Below are 25,841 nucleotides of genomic sequence, written 5' to 3'. Positions count from 1 at the left end.
AACAAACTCCCAGAAAACTGCAGGTCCGCTCCAACTCTCACCTCTTTTAAATCAAGGCTGAAGACCTTTCTTTTTGACACTGCCTTTCACTGAAGCAATGTCAAGACTGTGAACTGCACTGTGACTTTTATTCTGTAGTCTTGTCTCTTTAAACCTATTCTATTTGAACCTACTTTCCTATTTCTTAACTTGTTTTAATGTTTTGTTTCTTGATGTCTTCCTGCTTGTTTTTAATGGATTTTAAATGTAATTTGTATGCTCTGTAAAGCACTTTGAGTTGCCTTGTGTCTGAATTGTGCTGTACAAATAAACTTGCCTTGCTTCTGATTTTGAAATCCTGACAGCAGGACAAGCTCCCCTCCATGGACAACAAATATTTTTTTAGTGTACTGATCTAATTTTCACTAATGAGATGAATTAACAGAAAATAACTCTCCTCTGCAATATTCCATTGTTTACCACACAGGCGGCAAAAATAGGAAACTGGGTCATTCAATCTGGACAAACAACTTTATTTCTGGTAATGCATCTATACACTGTACATTCAGTCACTGTAGTATATAAGCATAGCTATTTTCAAACATAATCTCATAAAGTCCTTTACTTTACAATATAGTCCGTGTCGTGAGAGAAGGGTAGGGGTGTTGTTGGAGGAGGGATGAGGAAAAAGGCGTGAAAAGATGAGGGAAACAAGGGAGATAGATGAATACGCCAAGCTTTGTTTCATACTGTATATGTGGCATTAATAAATGGGAAAGCTTACGTTTACCTCTTACATAAAAATATTTCTAGACTTGTAAGGTTTACATAGTATTAGCAGCAGCACAGGGCTAAAAAGATACATGAGGATGAGGGGGAAACAATCTGCAAGGTGGCGTAGTCATGTGTGTGTTTGTGTGTGTGTATATGAACGTGTATGTTTGTGTGTGTGTGTGTGTATGTGTGTGTGTGTGTGTGTGTGTGTGACCCATACTGCAGGTCTGCTATCTGATACTGAACACGCTGTTAAAAATATATATGAACTGGTGAAAAAAGTCATTCAATATAAAGACTCTACAGTAAAAAAAAAAAAAAAAGGAAAAGAAATGGATTAACATGTTTATGAAGGGTATATTCTCTTACGCACTGCATTAACTGTTTTTGAAACATCTCAGTTAAAACACAAATTTAAAAAAAAAAAAAACAACAACAAAAACAAGACGGCTATTGTAAGAAAAGATTTCTTTTTGAAAAAGGAAACACCATGTACATATATTATACAATATCGTAAATGAAAAAAAAATATTTACATTTGTAAATTCTTATTCAAATCTTCACAATGGCTAGTATTCGTCTATTAATATGGACTGTTATTGCTGCTTTACTGTCCATTATTTAGCAAAATGATTCTCCTTTAGAAAACAAGACTTTGTCAAACAGCTTTTTTTCGTTTTGCGTGGGAGAGTGAAGAGCCAATGTTGTTATTGTCTCCGTTCTTTTGTAGAAAACCACGAGTCAAGTGAAGTACACATAGGCTATCAACTCTTTTGAGTGTAAAAACAACTACAAAATGTACCAATTTTAGGTCTGCCAAAGCTGCAGACGCAGTGTCGTTCTCTGAGCAACATCAGCAATGTTAGATAAGAAAAGGGCTTTTAACATAATGCCCTCTTTATTCTCCTCGACATGTCTGCCTCAGGACGAGTCGACAAACCGGGAATAAACAGTTAAGTCTTTATATACAACCCAAAGTAACAATTCACCGAAGCAAGTGGCTTTTCAAGGTCTTCTATAAAAATTGTTTGAACATGCATATCATTGATATCAAATGAAGAAAAAAACACTCATTCAGAAACAAAAGCCTTAAGCATCTAGCATTTGTTCAATTGTTCTCTGCATTGAAAAAGAAAAAAGTTTGTAAACTGGTCGGTTTTCGGAATACTGATATATATATATGTGTATATATATATATATATATATATATATATATATTTTTTTTTTTAATCAGAGCTGCTGAGCGAGGGAGGGGCTTTTAATTTAAAACCTGCAAACAGGAAGTTGATGAGAGGCCCAGCCCCAACAGCTTCATCATCAGTTTTCCTACTCTGGAAACCTTTCGCCCTCCTCCAGGCACTTGAGGTTGTCCAGCATTGCATTTACAAAAATTGTCTTCTTTTTTTTTTTTGCTGTGTTTTGTTTTTTGCCAGCGTGAAGTCTTTTTTTTCTTAAGAACAACATACTGTGTTGCTTTCTTGATTCTTTTACCTCTTCTAAATAAGACAAATTGCTTTATATTGCATAACACAATAAAAACCCTTACATGTACAGTATCAATGCCCAATAACTGACTATATGTATGGCAAACTTCATGTATCTTAATTTTCATGCATAAAGAAAATGAGTTTTCTATTGAAAAAAGTGAACATAACAGACGAGCAATAAAATATCTCCACATTTAAAACAACATCAACAACCAAAGGAAAAATAGCATTAACACAATGTACATTATGATAGCATTGTACCCACTATGTGATGGCAGATTCATGTCCTCTGCCTTTGGAATAAAAGCGGATTTTATTCCTCGAACATCTGACTGTTTGTTCAGGCTCCTGGAACAATTACTGACGCAAGTTGTTGACCAAGTTTTGTCAAATTGATTATGAACAGTAACCGGATACTCTGGTGACTTCTGTGTCAATTATTTTACAAAAACAGGAAAATGTGTTGCCCAAAACTTTCCAACAATCCCAGACTGCATCAGTAAGCAACAGTGGAGCCTTTTTTTCTTTCTGTTTATTTACAATACTTTGTCTTAAGAAAACAGAACAACAGTATTTATCAAGATGCATATAATCAACAAAATGCTTAATGGATTTATATGGTAGCAATCATGTATAAGTTGATGTTTTCAAAGTAAGATTGAAGACAATAGTGGGAGTACAATGCATTATAACAGTATTTTGTTATGACAAAGTGCGATTCATTATTGTAAAGTTAAAAAAAACAACATATATTTATATTTACATACCTTAATTTAATTAAAATGAACATTTTGTGGTTCTTGCCAAGGGTGACCCATCCAGCCCACTATGATTCATACATGGAGTAAAAACATGCCGGCTTTCATCACTCAAACGTGACAAGATGAGAAAACAAGGCCACACACATCTGGAGTATTTCATCTTTAGAAGACAAAGACTTCAGGGTTTTGACCCCAATGCTTAACATATGGCAGCCTGTGTGTGTATTTGTGTGTGTGTGAGCAACATTGGGATGCTGATTGTTGGGTATCATCCCAGACAAGTGCTCACTAAAAAGGTGACTTTAACACAGCATGTTTCTATTTCCAATTCCCAATCCAAAGAGAGAAAAAGATCAACTGAAGCCCACCCACTGTGTTTAGAAATTAGAAATAAATGATTTTATAAAACAACAACGGGAAGAAAAGACAGGTGGCTTGAACTTCGAGCTCGATGCTTTCCGCTCAGTGGACTGCAATGGCTTCCTGAAAAACCTACAAAGCCACGGTGGCACTGTGGAGAGTTCATTTGCATGTTTTGTTCTTCTAATTTATTTGTATCTTTTATATCCAAGTCCAATAGCACAGAGAAACAGAGAAACCTTTTTTTTGTTTGTTTTTTTTTGTTTTACATATCGCTATGTAGTCTCTTAAATAGCTTATAATGTGTTCAAAATCCTCCATCTTCGTCATGGCGAGGGACGGTGGTGGAGACTTTTGGGGATTAAATGTGAGCCCTGACCTCGTGGCCACACCGCTATAACACCTCCCAACAGCTGTTTTACTCTGATATCATCATCTTTCAGCATTTATTATCACAGACGTCTGTCCAGAAGTCTCACCCCGTTATGTTGTCAGAGAAAATCCACACACAAACGCATTTTGTGCAATATGTCTGTTTTCCTTTCAGTCCTTTGATCCAGTTTTCAGTTCTGTGAGTTTGGAAGTTGCAAGTCAGTGCTTGGTTTAGCAACATGTCTCCTTACTGCTCCCAGTCATTCTCCAGGGAAACCACTTATTTGATTTTTCATGGGCATGGATACAGGTCCTCAATTTTTCTCTCTGGTCAGAGGTCGAGTCTTTTATTTTTCTGTTCTGGAGGGAGTACGTGATGGACAGTGGTGCAGTGTGGCCGGCCCAGGACTCCTGAGGATGTTTATGGTCTGAGTTGTGTGTAAGATGTTGGGGATCATGGTGATGGGGGGTTTGGACGGTGAGGATGGCTGCTGGGTTACTTGTCTGCTGGCATGTCCTTAAGCATCCCCTCATTCTCACTGCTGGATTTGGGCCAGAGTTGCTGCTGTAGCTCCTTCACCACCCTCTCCAGGTGCTCCCTGGCCTCCCGCTCCTGCAATAGGTCGGCTCGGAGCTGCTCACGGTCGGCCTCGGCATGCTGCAGCTTCATCTGGAGGTCTTCGATCTGGAAAACACAGGAAACAGCTGAACAGATCTGACTACAGGACAGTTTGGAGCGTAATGGTCCAACCATTGAGCCTATTGTAAACAGGTGAGCTGCTCACACTGACTGTTCATGGAACTATTTCATTCATATGCCTGTTTACATGCTACAGAGTACAGGCCTGCACACTATTCTAAAACAGTGTCTCAGGGTTCCAACTGTGGAAAAGCTGACATGGTGTTTCATGGTGGTATATTAGACCAAATCTTAAATGGCTGTAACACTGCCTTGTTAATGCACAGTATTCTTTGACCCTCACACCTTCGAGCAGATAGCCCTGTTGTAGTGGAAACGCACTGCGCTGATGTATTGAGTCAAACTAAGTCAAGCCAAGCCAGCACGTGTGTCTGAGGAAAAACCCACAAATCTGTCCACAATGTGAGAAACAAGACATTGGCTACATCCTCATATTTATGTCAAGTAGATTTCTGAATTTGCCAATTAATGATGAGATTCTCCTCTCTCCCTTTGACAAAGGTTGAAACAGATTCTAGGAAATCCATGGCTGCAATGAAACCCAGTGTTTCTGATCAGTTTATTTCCCTGAGCAGAATTTGAATTGTGTGATCTCTAAACTATTGTTTTATTCTATAAAAAGGCAAAAAATTGCCAGCTTAGCTTATGTCAATCTAACTACCGGGAACACAGTCACGAATAAAGAAAATTCATATTTTATCTTATATTTCAGCATACTGCCTCATGTATCAAGCTGACACAGTAACATTATCTCTGAGAGCACTAGGATCAGTTGAAAGCTTCTGAAAAGTTGCCATTTTTCTTGTCCAAGCCCAAGCTGCAGCTACATAAACGTCTCCATCTTAATGACAGCCTTTCAAATGACTGCAGTCTCTGCAGGGAGACGCAGCTGGAGAGCATAACCTCCCTCTTGTTTTGTCTAATCTGCATTTCCCATGGTGCCTGAGGGAAGTCGACGTCTCTTCCTGTTTCCTTTCAGAGGGGGACTTATCATACGTCTGTGCACTTGGGGCTACACCCATTTATTTTTGACTGGGGAAGAGGAAATGTGTTTTTTTTGTTGCCTATTCCTCTGCCGAACTTGATAGTATTCCAGACAGTGAAACTCTAAAATAATTACTCAGAGGGTGTTGAAATACTGGTCTAGATTTAATTTGTATCACATTGAACTGGTAATGTCTGTCTACATGCACAGCCTGATTTGGCTTCATTGTTGTCACATGTTTCTCAAAAGTATCATCAAGAGATTATCAAAGTTTCATCTTTAAAAATTTGACGTTCAAAGTGTGACAGCTTCTTGAAACCCTTCACAAGCTACGTCAACATGTGCACCAACTGACCTGTGCAGAGTATTTTGCACGAAGACGTCCGGCCTCACAGCCTTTATCACAGACCCTCAGCTGTCGGGCCTGCTCCAGTTCCCGCTTCAAACGAATCCGGGATTCGTTGGCTTCCTTCATCTTCTTCTCGCTTTCGGCTCGCAGACGCTCGATTTCCTTCCTCAGGTTTCGCTTTGCCTCGGTTGCCTCCCGTAGCTTCTCCTTCTTGGCCACTCGCAAGAACTCCAACTCCTATGAAAAAAGAAATCATAGAAGTTAGCATCAAAGAGAAGTACTGACACAGAAACCTGCATTTTCAACAGTTTAAATCTGTAACTGAGCAAATGCAGTGTGCTGTGGTGCTTATGCAACTGCTGTGAATGCATCTGTCACATGGTTGTTTTACTGTCTCTGAGCTGTTGACACCCGAGATCAGGGACTTGTTACAGTAGGCTGCAGTGTCTATGTCAGTGTTTACACTGAACCAAGTCAGGGGTTAGGGCAATGTGTGGGCTGACAGAAGTAAGGTTTCCTTCCTCTGAATCACTGAAAGTGTGTGTGTGTGTGTGTGTGTGTGTGTGTGTGTATGTGTTGTGGTATCACGCCCATAGCCTACCCATGGGAACATAGCAGTTGGGACAAACATGTCTGTCATCAAGCTTTGTTTGTTTCTTACAAAAAGAGTGAAAGGAAACAATCCTCATCACACCCTTTACTCTACAGAGGCTTTACATAAGAACTCTTTCAGCACCATCAGGGTGAGAGTTAGTCCAAGAAACACAGAAGAAATTATACCAGAGGGCTGTATTAAAGTAAGGCCACTGTTCATTTAGCTGGCAGGATGGTTGGATTTGGAAAGTGAAAGTGGAATGCTGTTCTCTGCTCAGGATGCATTTTGTGTTGCTCACCCACACAGACTCCTTCGTCTGCACTTTTTTTGTTCTCGGTCCAAGACCAAAAATAAAAATGGAAGTCTGGCCTTTCCCTTCCCAGCAACATCCGCTCTCATTGTTATCACTTGCCAACTCATGCTAAGCTCCGCGGACAGTGATAATGACTTCTAATCCACTTGTGCGTTTCGATGCCTAAGCTCAAGTAATTTCCTCCGTGTCAACTTTGAAAAAGTTCAAGAACGTCGGGGGAAGCTGAGGGTTTGTACGAGGTGTCATGGGCAGCTCAGCTGGGAAATCCCATTCTCTCAGCCAACAGTGACACATCATCATGCTGTGTTCACTTCAATGAAATCATATACTATGTAAATATAGCATATCAGTGTGAGATAACAGACACTTAATCACACCGGTTGTAGGTCTAAATACTGATGGCTATGCAGTGATATCAGGCTGTTACTATGGGCAACATAGGAAACTTATTCATAAGTCACTGTTTGTATAACTCTAATGTGTCCTGTTTAATTATTTGCCAAACAGACAATCACAGCTGACACATCTGACTGGTTGGTGGCCTTGAATGACACCAAGGTTCATGTAGAGCAGTTAGTTTGAAGCTGTTTGCTTCTACATGTGGTATGATCATTGCAAAGACTTTCGAAATGTTGGTCTCAAGTTTAATTAACTGTAAATGTACTATTTATTAATGATGGTAACTGTCCAAGTCTAACTCAGGTGTCAGGTCAGCTAAGAGAATCAAGTCTTGAGTCTGTAAAGACCAAAAGACTTGCCAAAATCTCAAATTCAATCTTGGTGAGTCCAAGTCAGGTCATAATGTTTTAAGTAAATGAAAAAAACTCCAAGTCATATCTCAAGTCACGGAAAGTTCAAGCCAAGTCTCAAATCAGTTTAGTCTCAAGTCCTTGAAGGCAGGTCCACGTCAAGTCAGATAACAAGTCAAAATGCTCTTTCTGGTCTCTGAAAACATTAATGGCATGGCATTATTCTTTCAGGTTTCAAACCCTGTTTGCTTTTCCTTTAATTGCTGGTAATTTTGAGGACCCCACATGTTACATGGTCAAAATTAAGACAAGTCAGGTCAAGTTTCAGGTAAGTCAAGTGTCAGACCTGTCAAGTCAGTGATTTGGACGGAACCGTACCTGCTGGAGGCTGCGTTTGGCCTGCAGAGCAGATCCCAACTTCTCTTCCTGCTTCACTCTCATCTTAACAATCTCGTGCAGAAACTTCTCCTTTGACTCTTTGGAGTCCAGCCCACTGTCCAGCGCCTGTCTCAGGCTCTCGAGCTCTGATTCCAGCCCCAGTTCTGGAGGGGTCACAGGGGCTGCGACGGGTGCTGCTGCAGGTGCGGTGACCTCGGCCGACGTTATGGTGCAGATGGGCCCTTGAGCGCCTGGCGAGCTCAAGTCCTTGGCTGAGCTGCTGGATGAAGTGAAAGATGGTGACGACAGGGAGGACAGGGACGAAGTGACTGTTGGGAGAGAGCAGAGGCACAAGACGGTGAGGATTGTGGAAAAGCTGAAATGTGAGTCGGTTAATCATGTCAAATCTTGGCAAAAATTAGCTAGCCAGTTGAGCCTTTTATTGTGTTCTTTGCTTACATTCGTCACGGCTCTCCACTTCGATCTCCACCTCAGAGTCTTTGTCTTCCTGAGGTGGTGGTGGCTTGCTGGCAGCTGAGGACGGAGGGCAGGGGACCTCCGGCGTTGGGGGCGGGAGCTCCCCTGTGGCTCTTCTCTTGCGCGGCCTTGAGTTGGCGCCCTCACCTGGGGGTTCACCTCCACTTGGGTGGGAGGTGCTGGGTACTGAAGGGGACATGGGACCAACCTTCCCCAGGGGCAGCGGTGTGAGGGCAACATTGGGGGCCACAGCTTTCTCCAGGCTCTTGTAGTTGTAGAAGCTAAGAGGAAACCAGACATGTTAGCTGTGTGTCATGATGTTTACTTATAATAACTTAAATCAAGGTTACTCAGCTCAAAGAGCTGAATTCTGTATGTAAGTTAACATAGCCAGCACCATATTGTATGATCCCATTTTAACAGCCCCTGCCAACGAGGGTAGAGAAACATTCAAATAAAGAGCCCGCAGCTCTTTCCTCCCACTTTAAGAGAAACTGGGCCAGATCAACTGTGATATGGTGCAGCCTGCACTGGCATCACCATGCCAAGTGGGTGCCCACAGCATGTGTGTGTGTCAAATGTGTGTGAATGGGGGCGTGTGGGAGGCAGTGGTACAGTCAGACTTGACCCCTCTGACACCAGCCTACCCAGACAAGTGAGAGAGCATGCTGGGAGCTCATCAGATCCAGCTGAACAAAATGGCTGTCATCTCTCACAGCCCAGATATTTTATTGTTTGGTATTCATTTCTTTTGAAGTGAGTATCGTGAAAGTGTCTTCCATTTTGGACGCGGCTGTCCTGCGTTGTACTAGGCTCACCTGTCTCTCAGCAGGGCCAGGGGGTGACTGGTGGGCTCCTTATCACCAGCAGAGATGTGGGGGGACCAGGGTCTGAAAGCTGATGGCCTCTGCCTGGGTTGAATGCAGTTAAGCCCCTAAAAAAAAGACAGTGGAAATACTTTTAATCACAAGAAATACATTCAAATTCATTTACAGATGGTACATTCCGGGAGCTCAATAGCAGTTTCTCCATTGTTGTATACAGTTGAGGCTGCTACTTTAGCCTATTTGGGAAACATAAACATGTGATTCTACACAAAATGTCTCAAATCTTAAACGTTATCTATATACTTTGCCTATTTAAAATACTGTCTAAGGTTGGAAAACATTTGGATTTAGATCCAAATGTTAGATATCATGTTATAAATCGAATGAGACATTCAATGCCTACTTTCAGTAGCTGACAGTTTTGATACTTTGTACTATGGACACATATTTGAGGGGAAAGTATTGAGCTTTGTTACACAGCCCTAGTGTAGGGTTAGCTTAACTCTAATCCATGATTTCAGCGTACTGACTGAATTTGTTTTATAATTAAAAGATTTCGACATCTGCTTTCCTTCAACCTGCCTCAGCTGTCACCTGGTCTTTGGAGCTGGATATTGGTGGAGAGATGTAATTCTATATCATGAATTTAGCTGCGTTTTGTTGTTAAATGTCAGCGCAGGGCTGGTCAATATGGACTTCAAATGATATTGAGACTTTTTAGGCTTTTCTTGTACATGATATATATCTCTCAATATTTTGAAATCTCCTTGACAACACTTCATAAATGCTAGGACTGGTGCGACAGACTCCACAGACATTTTTTTTTTTTACCAAATACCTCAATATCAATATTGTGACAATATTGTGGGGATGACACAACCTTCACAAAATATTAACACAATAAGATTTTTGATAAATAATCATCAGTAATGTGCATATAATGACTAAGTGGGTTAATACAAGTATAAGAACAAGCAGAACAGCCTTACAAACCAGTAAACCACAACTCTTATGTCATGTCAATGGGATATTCATATAATGCAAAAATATAGATCATTGAATATTTCTGGGCTTTATTTCTGATCATAAATATGAGTGGGAGTGGTATGGAATAATATATGGTAGTATATATGGTATCATATGGTATAATAATAGTAGTAGTGTTACAGAGTGCATTAGGTTGTAGTGAATGTTGCAATTCTTCCATGTAGAGCAGTGATTGAAGAAGGGTCGGCTGTTAAAGTATACCTCCATTCTCACCATATCTCCATGGCAGATTTTTTTTAAGGAATATTGATCTTCACAGGGGACATCCATCATTATATTTTGGTTATATTCTCTTACACTGCTCTCTCAAACACTGCTCTATCTCAGTAAGTGAATCCTTGGGGCTCGTGGCATCTACAGTTACGCCCTCTGTTAGCACCGCTTGCCAAATCTAAATTTAAGCGCTAGCCTCATCCGAAAACTTCTAGATAATATTACATGACATTTCATCTCAAGCACCGTGCATCATTATCATCAAAGACAACATCTCCTTCCTGAGCTTAGCGGCACCAACCTTGTTGGAGGCGGACAGGGACTGTAGCCAGTCGTGCTGCTTCTCTTTGTCAGCCAGCGGGGATTGCGATGGGAAGTCTTCATGTTTGGACTTTTTGAACGGGATGGGATCAGACACCTGGAAGAAGAGAAGGACATTTGTTTTAAGCTTTAAAATGCAAGAAAGCTTATATAAGTGAAACATGTCAGCATTTTACTCATTGATCATATTGAAATGTTTTCCTACAAAGACATACATGCTAAAACAAACTCTTGAACGGCACACAGCGCTCGGTGTACAAACAGGTTTGAATGTGCAAACACATCTGAGTCGATTATTTTTCCCATGTGATGTAAATGCACCACTAAGAGCTGTCACACTGAAATGTCAGTGAACTGAGAATGCACCCAATAGTGTCAGACAGACCGATAACTGTGTGTGTGTGTGTGTGTGTGTGTGTGTGTGTGTGTGTGTGTGTGTGTGTGTGTGTGTACGGAAGCCTGATAGGTGAGTGCCAGCAGAGGTGTCTGATAGCTGGAGGAATGAGTGTGTTTAAATGACAGTCTGGTGTTGACTTTGTGTGTATCGTCGTATGGCGGGGGGACGTTGCTTTAGGGTTGCCAAGTTGCACTCGTACGCACACACTCAGTCCAGGCTTTGGCACACACTTGTCACACACAGAAACCAATACAGCTAGGTGTGTTTGCTCGTGGTTAGAGGTGACTGGGGCAGTGTGTGTCAGTGTGCGTGTGCGCGTGTATCTGTCTATTATACACAGATACACCCATACAGACAGACAAGTAAGGGTTTGTTTCTCTTTCCCCCATTTGGCTGGCTTAGTGGCTATGACCTCAGCCTGTCCAAGCTGTGGCTGTCACTAGCTGCCACACACACACACACACACACACACACACACACACACACACACACACACAATCTAACAGGAATTGCAATGCAATTCTCAGTGCTTTCAGCTTTGCAAAAAATTAAAAATCCAAATCTAACACATTTGTGGACAATTTTTAATGCTATCTTTTCTCTAATTTTAGCCAAAGCCAAAGCTGGTGGAAGACGGATTAAACAGCTCATGAAACACAGCAGAAAAAGAATTATTCAATTGACAAGATTCTGTACTACTCTGTGTGGGTCTTATGTGGGCTTGTAATTGAAAATGGAGATTAAAAATAAAATAAAAACAGTTCATCTTAAGGAGAAAGTATACCCCTAAAACAACAAAGGACATTTTGTTGAGTATGTAATATTAGTGTAAAGGGCTGCATGATATGTTAAAAAATATCATATTGCTATTATTTTGACAGATATTGCCACTGCGATATATTGTATCACAATTAAAATTTTTACTGACAAAACTATTAAAATCATGACGATGTGACGTTTGTTGGTACCAGCCAAACGTGTTTTATTATACTGGAGGACAAGATTTGTGGGTCAGATATCTCGGCAGCACCGCAGTACCTCATTATAACGCTGTTTTGTCACACACTGTATCTATGGACCTTGATCAACTTGGAGTGTGATAATATTTTGATTAATTGTGCATACAAAAAAACCTCCTTTAAAATAAGTCTTTTGAAATTGCTGGTAGTGATTTGGCACTGTTCAGCAGTGGAGGACAGCAAAATGATTCTCACCGACTACTGAAAAGTTCAGCCTCTTCCTACAACAGTGAAATTATCATACATGTGTGTTTTTCACTCTTTGTCAGTTTTCTGAGGTCATGTGTTGGAGAGGAGGTCACACATGTAATGCAGATCTGGGCTGGCTCTGTCAGACCATCAATATTTCTGGAGGGGATGTATCCACTCATACAGTTCTCTCTCTCTCCATCTCCCTGCTTCACTTCATGGTGCTCTCGCTTATTTTCTGTCTCTGAGGATCTCCCTCAGGAATCTGCATCAGTGTGCAGGAGTGGGCAGAACACACTGCACACTTGCACAGGCACACACAAACACTCGCACACACACAGCCCTTCGTAGTGTCAACAGGTGGTCATTTGTAATGGGGTTAGATTCTCTCTCTCTTTCTCTCAGTCCCTCTGCCTCTCTCGCCCATGCTGGCAGTGTGTCATGCTATGCCACATGTCTGTGTAATCAGAGCTGCTCTCACAGGAAAGTAGCGTGGCTAGACGAACAAATACCGCCGAGGTCTGCCGACGTGACAGCTGTCCTCGATCCACCACAGCACTGATGTACGACTCCATGGCTTTCAATGACTTTCCATAACGACATCAGGGTGCTTGCATGAACCAACAATATTTCTTTTTTTCTGGTATGGTAGTGCAACTGTTTTTGCAGAGCTATTTTTCTGAGAGCTCAAACTAAGGAAGTATTTGTGTCTACCTCTTTGTATAGAATATATCTGAATAGTAAGTGTCAACACTGAGCTGTTATTTCATTTCGGTTCAGGTCCTTCTAATTACTTACATTTCATGAAATAAGTCACTTGATGCATTCAATGGATAGATTCACTGCACTGTAGCTAAAATATGAATACATATACTTTTTTACTAGTATTAAGAAGGTTTCAATGAGCAAAGATTATGTGCTATTGTTTCTTTTAGAGTCCAGTGCATTTTAGGGGCAAAAGTGTTGAGGTGGTTGTATCTAGCACAGAGGACAGGGACTACTATAGTGCAGCGCAGCCCTGGCTGTGGTTGGTAGGTTTGTGGGTTATCTAGAGATAAAGCAATATGTCCTACATATCAGGGCAGTAAAGCGCGGCTAGAGGCAAGAGGCTAGTGCTCGTGGTTCAGCCCAGAGAGTGGCTGATCACACACATACACACACACTGTGTTGCCTCTGGGCAAAGTCTCTGTGCCACGTGCCAGTCCTCGTCTCGTGGATTACCGGTTGCCAACGCCACGGCTTTCCATCAGGGCGAGATCCGGCCCTGGTAATCTTGGACGGAGGAGAGCGTGGGGGTGGGGGGGGGTAAACAATTGGCAGCTGAGCTCATGGGGCTCAGCGGTGGGGGCTAGAGGGAGGGAGAAATCTGCATGTCTAGATTACTGAACAGTGGGACTATGACAAATGAGGCAAACAGACAGCCAGGGTGGGAATTCCTATTTTAAAAAAAGCGGCTTTGTGATGTCCTGGGCAGCAGGTCCGCTCGGCTGCTTTCAGGTGATCCAGTGCAAAACGGAGTGGTAGTGTAATTTCACTATAATTTGCTTCACTTGAAATGATCTCATTAGGGCTGCATGATATATTCTTACATGTGTTCCTGGGATTAAACATTATCAAATGGGGGTCAGAGTGTGTGAAAATGTGAGAAATCCTCCTCTAATGGACACGTGCACATTCACACACATACACTCAGACTGAGGGCACAGAGAGTGAGACACTTTTATTGGAAACCTGACAGTGCTCTCCTGATAAGTCTCTGACTTACAGCAGGTGATAGACCTGGGCTAACTTCAAAGACACACAAAAATACGTGTGTGTGCATACATCCACCATGCACTTTGCAATCCACTCCCTTTATGATCCCGTGTGGATTACACAGCATAGACAGGATGTCACACTTCTAAAATAAGGCTTTCCGATTAGCTGAGGTGTGTGTTAGACGTGCCCAGACTGCACCGTCTATGTTCTCAGCTCTAACACCTCACACTGAGAACATGATACCTCATAATATCAATGAACTAGTATTACACTGATATCTGAGAGATGACATTGGCCTTTGTTAAAAGTGAAATAATACTTTTTTTAAATTGCAGTGCTCTATGGTGTCTTCTCTTTCTGTATCGGGTACTTTACCCTGCTTTACTCTCCACTGCAGATAGTAGCCTCTCATTTTAGCTGGGTAGCAGCACCATGCCCTCTTCATTTTTCCAGCAGTTGGGAAACAATACACAGAAGCTTCACTTTGGTCTTGAGACAGAGATTCAATGACAACTGACACTGATGGAGTCACTGACAATCGACCTAATCGGTCATTTAGGTATGAGGTATGAGTTGTGTCAATGCCAAAATAAGTATGTAATGTAAAAAGAAAAAAGAAGCAAGTAGAATTGAGTCAAGTTAACCATGTGATATTAGCCAATGAATGGCACAAAATATCAGTGCTGGACCTTTGAAGCTCATATCTGTCAAATGCTAATTTACAGCCCCTTACTTCACACATGGCAGCTAGGAATAACCCCTGCATGAGAAACTCACAAAGCCTCAAGTCATGGGGCAGCATATGTGGAAATAGTGAGAGTGGCAGGCTCGTCTCAGCTGCCATAGGGGGCCCCATGCAGGGGCTCATGTGTAAGCACGTGTCTGGGCAAGAGGATGCAGGCATATATGTCTGCTAGTATGGCTGTTTGTGTGTGTGTGTGTGTGTGTGTGTGTGTGTGTGTGTGTGTGTGTGTGTGTGTGTGAGCGCGCGCGTGTGCGCAGAGACAGGATGGGTGGAGTGATAACAGTCTTCTCGGTTGAAGACTGTCTGTGCCTCTTAAAACCCTCAGTTTCAGAGCACTTCCTCTGTCTGCAGGCCAGTAGTGTTTCTCACAGTGAGACAAAAGCCTTTTTTGAACAATACACAGGAAAGCATTTCTTAAGGCTTGTACTTTAGTGAAACTGCTCTTTTTTGCTCTTACTTAGTCTTTTTGAAAGTTTCTTTGTATCACATTGCTCTGATACAGCTGCAATAACTCTAAATTTACGGAGAGAAAAAACAATTCTAAAAATTCCCGCCCATGTCTTTCATTATAAGGACACTCAAAAGAACGGGAACTAGAGCAGGAAGATCTAATTCAAGATATGTTTCCACAAGAACTTCCATCTGAAGAGGAGTCTGCAGGTACACATAGATTATAGAAAGCCGTTATAAAGACAACTGGGGAAATGAAACTTCCAAAACTGTTGTTACATTTTCACAGTGTTGACCTTCAGACAGTTCAATAATGTTTCCTCGCCAAGTTGCAGAAATTCTGAAATTGTTTAAAAGACCCTTAGACACTTTGGGGAAGCACAACTGTTATGAATGCAGGAAATGTTCCGAATCAGCCGTGCTTTCTGGAGACATACTGGGTTCTTTAATCTGTTTCACATTTTGTAACAAATTCAAAGGGTTTGTTTCTGTTCGCAAGTAAAGGAAATAAAGGTCACACTGGGCTACAACTGAGTGTGTCTGGAGGGAGTTCAAGGAGAGGTTTTGTTCTGCTGAGCAAACTCCATCCAAGTAGTTGGTTGAAGTAGAAAATGGTAGATTGGAGAAAAGTCCGCCAAAAAAAGGAAGATAGGTAGAAGTAAGGTAGACTATTGCAGCACTTTTGGCAGCACCAAGTCGAACCGAGCTGCGGCAATTTGCTTTTCCATCACGAGTTTTACTGCGCCGAGTTGAGCTGAGCTGGGCTGCGCTGCCCGCCTCCAAGTGATGTTATGCGACTGCGGCCGACCTGTAACAACCAACCTCTCCACCTAGAATCAATACTCAACTCATTTCTGTGCAGGAAACCTGAGAGAAAGACGTTTTTAAGTCTGTTCAGCTCTCAGTACTTTTGTAGCTTCTAACCGAATGTCTCGTCCTGTTTGTTCTTTCAAACATCTGCTGGGTTTTACTGTTTCGTCGTGTTCGCTTTCAGCTGTTTCAGGAGTCATGTTTACTTACTGCTGGTGAAAATGCAACGATTCCACTAATGCTGCTTCATCATAAAAGCTTTTAAATGACTTAATAATGGGGGGCATTTTCTGTGAAGAAGTTTTAGGAAATGAAACGTGTTTGTAACTGAATTAGTGGAGGTGCTTTGTTAGCCGTGATTCTTTGATAGTCCTGCGGGTTTAAGACACACCTTCAAGAGGGTGGCCCAGTTGTGGTGGAAATGCATGCCAGGCTGCCGCGCTGAGTGGAATCGAGTAGAGCCCTAAGGCTTCTGTTCAACATATCCTTGTTTATTTTCTATTTTAAGTTTTACTTTGATTTTTAAAAAAAAAGGCAAGATAGAAACTTTGGTAGAAGAAGGGTTGAGGTGAAGCTCATCTTAGGAAAGTTTTAATGCAAGAACCATACAGGCACCTTGTTTCATTTTCTACCACTCCCTCCTCTTGCCGTCTACCCCACACACCCTACCCCAATCTATTCGTCTATCTGTCTGAGTGCGTTTCCTGTGTCATAGATTACAGGATGTCCTCAACAAACAAGCAAGATTCCAGTGGCAGAGAAAGAAAGCAAGCTAAATAAGTTAGGCAGAAACTTCCAGAAGCATGGGTAAACAAAGTGTCCAGGACTGACGGACCTTTAAGTACAATCTCATGTAATACTCAAATAAAAATATCTAATGATAACTTTGAAAGATCTGGATCAGTGCTGTTCATCTGTGTGTGAAGTACAAGTATCATAAACTTGTGTTTGCCACAGAGCTTATTTTCTGCAATAATCCATCTTTTTGTCAAACGAACCACCGCAATGCTAACTTCCATGTTAGCCTACAAAAACCTGTCATCCCTGTCACACTCTATTGGCAATTTTCACTTGAAGATGCATGGACACCCTTGAAAGCTGTCAAGTGGGCCTTGAGTCAGGATGTTTTTGTTAATAAAGAATGGTTTAGAAAAAAATCTTACCTATTTCATTTAACAGCATTGACATTGATATCCAGTGCCATATTAATTTGCTATAATATCTTTTTAATTGGGTATTTTTTTTAAAATGCCACCAATCATTGTTTCCTCTTCCTTTAGCAAGTAATCTTTTCTGCTTTGACCACACAATGTGGCTCAGTGTCAAGACTGCACGTCTGTCAGAGACAAACATGGTGCTAAACAAGTTGCCTAACCCAACATCCCCCACAGACTAGGCCAAGATGAAAGAGCAAACAACCTGTTTTGTTTGCTCTTTCTTCGCTCAGAAGAGTGAAGGGAGCCGCACCCTGCCTGTGACCTGACTTTGGCCTCCCTGCATGTCTTGCTGAGGGGCCCGAAGTGGTGAAAAGGGAGGGGCCCTTCCTGGAGGCAACGTAAGAGCTTAGCATCAGCCACAAAAACCCCACATACGCTGGAAAACAAACAGGTGTCAGACAACATGCCGTTCTACTGTTTATGCAAAAAAGAGGCTGACCTGGGACACACAGGTTCAAGGTTGAACTCATTGGAGCAAACAAACAAGCTGTGTGGGGCGCTTTGGCTTCCCCCTGAGGTTTGAGTAGCTTTTATGTCTGCTACAAGCTGAATTCTTATGAACATGTTATGAGCTGTTTTGTCTGGAGAGTTGAATATTTATTACCGTTCCATACTCAGAATGCCTCTTACTCCTCTCCTCGTAGCTTTGTGTGTGAACGTGTGTGTGCAGTTCAACACCCAGATGAACATACAAGATAAAAATACAGCGAGCGCCGCGGCTGCTCACTCGAGTGAGATTCCTCGACTGTGTGTTTGTGGGTTACACACACACGCAGGGCTCCAATTTTGGCAACTAGTTCATCCCACCACCGTCTCCTTGGCTGAGGAGTCACAGAGAACAATAGGGCCTCTGTCTTCAATGAAGTAAATAGCAAAATCACTTTACATAGTTACAGTCGAATTATTGCAGCGCTGCACTGCAAAGGATCAGATTCATCTTATTATTCAAGACTCTGCTTTTCAGTCTTGCTCAGGCGCAGTTCTGACTTCAAGATGAACTGGTTTGCTGACTACACTTTAAATGACCTCATCTAATATTCACTTTGATCTAGCGAAGAGTAATTTCTCCTTTGCTCAGCACATAAGTAACTGTGTTTATTCACTTCAAGTTTGGAATAATAAAGAGCAAGTATTAACTTGTTAAGCTTGTTGGAGAACAGTATTAGGGCTCGAAGGCGAAGACACCTGCCAGGCAAAAACTGGCGAAGACAGTGTGCATGTGCATGTGCATGTGTGTGTACAGACAAGCGGCAGATGTTCAGTCTCTCAGGTACCTGTATATAGACAGGGGGGCCCAGCAGTACCTGTCTGTACCATCTCTCCCCCAAATAACCCATCATTTATCCATTTAGGAGGGAAGCTAAATTCTCCTGCTACTTAAAAGAAGACAAAAAGACACTTTGTTTCCACAGTCCAAGCAAAAAACAGCTTGCATTGATACTGCTGATCTGTGCAAAATAGACTTTATCCTCTGTCGTCTTTCTTTATTTCAACATTTACATTTGATAATTGTTTCTAGCAGTGGGTCTGCTGTTATTCCTGAGGTCTCCTCTTTCACAAGTGTCAAGAGAGAGTGATAGACAAATGAGTGTCTTCGTTTAAGTCAAAAGATTGTAAAAATGCCTTTACTGCATATCTTTACATTCACTGCTGACTATTAAATACAAAATAGTTTTTCTTGTGTACCATAAAGGCACTACAACTTACATTCAGTTGTATAACCCTATGCTTTAAAATGAATAAATGTAGAATAAATTAACCTTGGTGAGTCTTTGGTATATGCATTTCAACATTTCAACTGACGATAACCTTGATAATTAATAATGAAGTATCAATATCCTTTTAATAATACACATATGACAATATTGTGTAACTAATCCAGCACCTTTTAAATAATTTCTGTTTTTATTGTTCCTGGCTGCTACCTGCCAATAAATGGAAAAAAGAAGAAAATGATGCATTAACTAGTTAGCTACATACTGCCACAGTGTGCAGCTATTACAGCCATGTAATACATAAAATCATGTTGGAGGTAATGACCTGCACCTGAAAAAAAGTCAGCTCGTTCAGTTTGGGAGTTTTGGGGATTCAGTACATTTTAGATAGATATGATGGTAATATCTTTATTGTAAATTCTTTTGGCCACAATAATCATGTCGTGAAAATCTGATATGGTGACTGATCTATGGTAAGCTGTTGAACAGGTCTAACTACAGGCCGAACTGACCAGTTTGTCTTTGTTGCACCAAGTATTGACACCTCACCCTCTGCATATATTTGTTCTTCAAATGGTAGAGAAGATGCTCGATTAGCTTAACACCCACTATCATAACTGCTAGGTATGCTAGGCCATTACACATTAAGTCAAGCTATGTTAAGCTACACAATTCTAAGCTAGGCTACTGTTATCACAGCTAAAAGGACAAGAAGCTAAATTAGTCTTGTTGACCTCCAAGGAAAGGAGGGCCAACATTCCAAACAGTTTATGGCCAAGGATCAAGTCTGAATAGAGAGTAACAGTCAGATACACAAACAGATGATTTCTCCCATTAAACCAAAAGGTCTTGAAGGCAAGCAGCCTTTTTTTTAGCAAGACCACTATTAAGTCTATGTGATGTGTATCACTGGCCACAAGGGTGACCAAATTTTCCTCCCCATGGAGAGCATGGTCTAACTTAAGTTAGACCATGGAAATCACCAAAATTGTTGTTTCACAAGTTTCACATGACAACAGTAATGTGCATGGAAAAAGAGAGAGAGAAAGAAAAATGAGAGGGAAGGCAACGGATGACTCCTTTTGTGCCGCAAGCCTTCCCATTGCTGCCTAGAGGCCATGCAGAACAGCTATGAATGCACACACACAGACACACAAACAGAAAAAGAGAAGGAAAGGGAAGAGATGGGGAGGTTTAGGAAGGGAGCAGGGTCTCCATTTCCTCTCGCCAAATTTGCTTTGGCAACTCTTTCCGTGGGAATGATGAGAGAGCAGCTCTTCTCAGCCAGAGAGAGCCAGGGATCGGCCCACCGAGGTGATGGAAAGCTCAAAAATGTAAGATGGAGATGGGGGAGGGGAAGTAAATACAGCTGGACTTTTCCATAGCTTTTCGTTTTCCATCCCTTCCTTGGCTTTTGCTGTTTTTAAAAGGGATCAGATGCTAACATTAACATGCTAGACAGATGGGCTGGAAGCACAGTGTATAAAATTGGTAGTAGTATTTAAGACCAATATCAATTCTATTGAACCTTTTGTGGTTATCAGTAGTTAAAAATCATATTGTGGTTCGCTCTGTATAATCCTTACAGTTAACCAACTATTTCCATAATTTGGGTTGATTGACAAAGGCTAGGATAAGCCAGAATTTTCTTTGGCATCTGAACTGTGGAATAGCAGAGGAGAAATGAAAATTCCTGCATTTTATAGCATTTCTGGATGGATGAGGGTTGTAGGGAGGCTACAGTGCAGAGGAATCTGCTGATGGCTCTTTTCCTTGCATCGGTGCAAAAAGCTGCCCTGTTTTAAAGGAGGCCAGATGTGAATTATGGGTAACGAGGGGAGGAGTGTATCTGTCTGCGTGTGTGTTTGAGTGTGTGCGTGTAGCATCGGGGAATGCAGGGCATAGGGCATATTTCTGCTTGCCGTGTAACGTGCCCTAAGGTTGAGGTTGCTTGTGAAAGGGTTAAGTCGCATGGCTGAGCAAATACATGAACAGCACTGGGGGGTGGGGGGTGTGTGTGTGTGTTTGGCATGGACGCTGCTGCCAGCTGGCATGGAGGGAGGAGGCAAACTCGCACACACACATGCACATACACACACTGGCAGTTTGATTACCAAGTATTACTTACGGGGCACTGGAACACAAGCAGGCACTTCGGGTACCCCAGTCCAGACTGCTGCACATGCCTTAACATGTGACAACCTAGCCGAGAGCGCTGTGCAAACATGCACACACATATGTGTGTGTGTGTTTGCACGCTTGTTCAAAGTCACACTAACTTACACACACATACACACAAATGCAAACACACCAAAAAAAGCAAACCCGCCTACTCCCACACATCAAAGGAGCTCACAGCAGCAGAGTGAAGCTGCAGAGACAGGCTTCATCCCATAATGATAAATCACAACCCAGCACCTAAAACAAACTCTCAACCCTTCTTAACACCACTGAGATGGACAGCCCAAACAAAACAGATGAGAGAATGCTCCCAGACACCCTCCCTGCCCCACAACCTTTGAACACACTCTCTTCCACCAGGAAGTTTTCACTAATCTGACAGGATTAGGACAGGTTTAGGTTATCTGGAATAACGTCAGGTTGCAATTTGAAATCTGACATGCAGAATTAGTTGTGTTCCTTAATCACATCCACAACTGTTACCCATTCATGTTTATTGCATATAGGGGGTTAAAAAAAGGTCTGGGTAAACCTTCTTAAATGGGACAGAAAAATGGCTAACAATGGTTTGCCACACTGAGTGCATGACTCGTCCTTGGGCATGCCGTTTGCTGTGCATGGATCCCCCTGTCAGAGAGGAGGATGAGAGGGATTTAAGCAAAGGTGGGGGCTTGCAGTCAAATCCCCTCTCATCTTACAGGCATCATTACGGCTGCTAAAGCCTCATCCCTGGAGCCCTCCACTACCATGGACTGGGACAGACCACCAATTACAGTCTTAACCTCTCTCTTGCCCTTTCTGTCTCAATCTCACTGACACCTATAGCTGGGAGGGGTGAGTAGGGGGGTTGATAAAGATACTGACTCATGGGAGACACTGAAACCTGCAGGCAGTATAGAGATTATCTGCTGAGTGAGACGCAGTGTTTCCCCTACATAGTGCTATTGTTCAACACCACATTTTGACTATGGCTCAAATAAATCATAAATAATAAAAAGTCTATCATGATTTCTTAAACTTTACATAAACTTCAGTCTTGGTGTTTTGGACACACCAAATGACATCAAAGAATCAGCAGTGATGGAAGCAGACTGCTCATGTCAAGACCATTAAAACAGTTATTAATGACTAAACATGATTAATTTGGCAATATAGCTAGTTGACAAGAACTCAAAAACCTTTTCTTGAGTGACATAAATACTCCACCTTGAAACAACCTGTTGTACAGAAAGGTCCTTAATTATTAAAGGACTACTCAAACAGTTATTCAGGACTGTAATTTATATTGTATATTGATCAAATACACATAAAAAAAAGTGTAGGATTAACCAGGTCTATAGTGCAACAGAATGGGATGCAGCCTGGACTTGTAAGAGCTAATTTTTAGCTCAGGTAATGCTTCCACTATACAGCTACAATATAAATGAAAGTCTCTCGAGATAATTTGCAGATGGAGTGGTCTGCTGTGCCTCAGTAACTGTAAATGAATCGTGGATAACATAAACAAGCCTCCAGCACTCGACAAAGTGAAGGTGATATGATGCTTTAGCGGATAATGGAAGGTGTGAATCCAACAATGTGTGAGACTGCAAGGGTCCTCTTGTAACCACATCCCACTCCCGTCAACACAAGCACCTGGAGGAGTGGTGAGCCACAGTAAATAAGGGAGGTCATTGGCTCAGAATGAATGAATAAATATATGTGATTACCCAGTTCAGTGCCATGTGTATCTGTGTTTACAGTTTGTGTTAACTGTAAACACAGTGAATGGGTGTAGTGGAAATTCTAGTGGAAATTAGCAGTGTTTCCAATCTAAGAAGTAAAACTTCATTCGGCACCATAGCTAAGACTTTCAAGAGTTGACTCAAACATCAGTGAAAGTGAGTGAGAAATGATCGAGCCCTGTGCATTTTGACCAGAGGCAGGCAGGGTTAAAGCTTTGGAGATTTGTGATCTAGAGTGGGAGCTTGTGGGAAACCACTGGGTATAAGTGGATGTGAAGACGCACTGAATAGGGGAACATGGGGGCTACATCTCTCTGAAATAACCACTGAATTCAGTTCCTCAATACGATTAAGAGGTGGCCAGTTCACACTGTATGTTTTGTACACTTAATTCTATTGCTGAAAACTGAGCGAGCAAGATGTTGTCCATACAATATATTTAGCTTAAGAGGTGGTCTAAATCTTGCTTTCACCCATAAAACAATATGATTCTGGAGGAAATTTTAGATTATTTTTTCAGGATATTTGAAATTAAATCAGCTCATGATACATTTTATAATTAGCTTTAATCCAAAAATATCAGAACTGATAAATAGATGAATGTGAGCAGAACATACAAATCCCTTTAGCCATGCTGTTTCCAATCTTCCAACTGTTTGTCCAGTGACTAACCCCTCGCTGTAAAAAAAAAAAAAAAAACAACTACTCTTTCATGGACCACAGCTTAGATGGCCAGAGGCAACACTCCTTTTCCTTCCTGTCTGTGGGGTAGGATTAGGTCAGGCTGTCAGCTGTTTCAGACACCATGTCTAGCCACCACCAATCTCCTGACCAGGCCGTTGTCTGACAGCCCCTGATGCCTGGGCCTGCCTGCTTTTTAGACAAACCACTGAACACACTGGGTCCTTACATGCAGACAGCAGCTCCCTATATGCTGCATAACAAGGCAGCTGTATCTATTGATGGTAGTGTTTGTTGTAGTTGGGCATTAAGTGGGCCAAGAATGGCCACGCTAATGCTTTTGCAGACATGGCGGGTCAATTAGAGCACCACGCTGGGCCCATCATCTAACATGGAGAAACAAGCTCTTACACATGCTGGCTGCTGAGATGCAGGCTGTGGTCTCCAAGTGTTATTATGTGGAGAGACAGGGAAAAACAAGGGGGAAGGGCGGTGAAATGAATGAGGTGTACTGTGTAAAAGTTGACATACTGCCTAGATGGTAGCTACATATATAAATCTATGCAGGCTACAGAAAATCTCTTCCATGAACATTGGACAGTATTTATTATTTGTGGTAGATACAGAATGATCACCTTTGTGTTGGTATGGTGATATGTATTTCTTGTGTTTTACAAAACTCTTTACTAGACCCTCTAGACTAGATCTAATAGTATGGAGATGAGAGGGTTCAAGGTTGTTGTTTTGTTCACATTATCACTGCTGGTCCACTCATAATAGAAGAGATTGCATTTGCTTGAGCCTGTTGTGTTTTAAAGCAGCTCACATCTCACTTCCAACCCACTGGTAAGGCAGACAGGCTTAACCTGCCCAAACAAAAGAGTAATGTTCATTCATTCAACCTTTATTTAAATCTCGAAAAATCATTGAGGGCAAGCCCTCATTTTCAATGATGTCGAGAGCACAAATTAAAAAAAACAGAATCGGTGCAAAAATGTGATAACAAAACATAATCACAGAGTGAGTAAACAGAATGGGTACATCAAAATGATAACTGATAATAAGCAATATGACAGAGTACAAATAAAATGGAGAAAAAAAAAATGGTGTTGAAAATGATGAAGAAACTGCGAGAAAACCAACATGACAAAACACAAATAAAACACAGGTGCATAACTGGAAGTCTGCCAGACAGGAGGTTGGCAAACGCTGGATAAAAAAAAGTGTTTCAGCGTGAGAAATTAGGTCATGTCCTCCTCAGACTAAGTGGTGTGTCCTGGGGACCTTTAAGAACAGCCATGTTCCCGTAATACTGCAGCAGGAAACTGTGGCTATTACATGTCATTATCCAGCAGACTGGAGTTCCAGCTAACACTTGAAAGATTTATCCCACGGGAGACAGGGCAGAGAGAGCAGGGTGAACTCCATCTGCTGCTGTATACATAAAGGAATTTTAGGGGGAAAAAACTGTCCAGGCAGTCCTGAAACTGTCACATGCTTTTTCCTGAGGTGAGAGACTCCTGACACACTCGACTAAAGTGAGAGAAAATGGCTGCCACTGCACACATTCTGCATGCACCGAAGTCACATCTCAATGTCTGCAGGGCTCTGTCTGGTGGCTTACTCAGGGAGTGGAGGCATAATGGTCTGGGTTGTTAGTGAGCACTCCAGTTGCGCTGTGATGGGAATGTTTTCGACAGCTTTCAGACACTTGGCACTAATGATGTTCTGCATGCCCTGCGGCCAGCTGGGAGTTTTTTTCCCCTTCTCCCTCCAATCAGTGTGTTGAACAATTTTACCAGCAGCCGCGCAAACTCATAGAAACATGCCAGCTCAACCAGACTGCTGATGCTTTGGCTTACACAAGTGTGCTAAATAGTGATATGCCAAAAAGAAAGTTGATGTTCTAAGTACTTATCATATCCTGTATATCTAAACATTTGAATCAAAGTTTACAACAATTTAATTCCTAAAATGGGAAAGGACACATAATTTGTATCAATATCAATTTGTCTAGGTGTCTTAAAAAAGATGACTCCAGTGGTAAATTCGATCTCTGTCATGTTGAAGTAGGATAGCGTATGATAGGTGAAAGCCTAGTTAGAGCTAGTCAGACAGAGCGGAAAGGAGGACCAATCAATGAGCACCAGAGGCTCCCTGAGGGCTAGCGTAGAGGAGGGGAGGGTTATTGTAAATCAATTGTCAGCCAATTCATTTCCATTGATAGCATCAGAATAATGACATGCCGTAATAAAATGGTAATCAGGG

General features: G+C 41.8%; 1 protein-coding gene across 1 annotated transcript in view; it reads right to left on the bottom strand.

Annotated features, from left to right (window-relative positions):
* Nucleotides 1–496: 496 nt before the first annotated feature.
* skia (v-ski avian sarcoma viral oncogene homolog a) overlaps nt 497–25,841 on the bottom strand; it is a 77,150-nt gene continuing 51,805 nt past the window's right edge. The window contains exons 2-7 of the mRNA XM_084366656.1: nt 10,668–10,784; nt 9,098–9,213; nt 8,262–8,560; nt 7,803–8,131; nt 5,774–6,004; nt 497–4,418 (exon numbers count right to left, since the gene is read on the bottom strand). Of these exons, the coding sequence (XP_084222782.1) occupies nt 4,230–4,418; nt 5,774–6,004; nt 7,803–8,131; nt 8,262–8,560; nt 9,098–9,213; nt 10,668–10,784 (1,281 nt within the window). The 3' untranslated portion in view covers nt 497–4,229. The remainder of the gene's footprint in view (nt 4,419–5,773; nt 6,005–7,802; nt 8,132–8,261; nt 8,561–9,097; nt 9,214–10,667; nt 10,785–25,841) is intronic.

Source organism: Pagrus pagrus, assembly GCF_965226575.1.
Source record: "Pagrus pagrus genome assembly, chromosome: 11".
Lineage (NCBI taxonomy): Eukaryota > Metazoa > Chordata > Actinopteri > Spariformes > Sparidae > Pagrus > Pagrus pagrus.
Note: the sequence above shows the minus strand (reverse complement) of the source record. Positions and strands in the feature narration are given on the sequence as shown.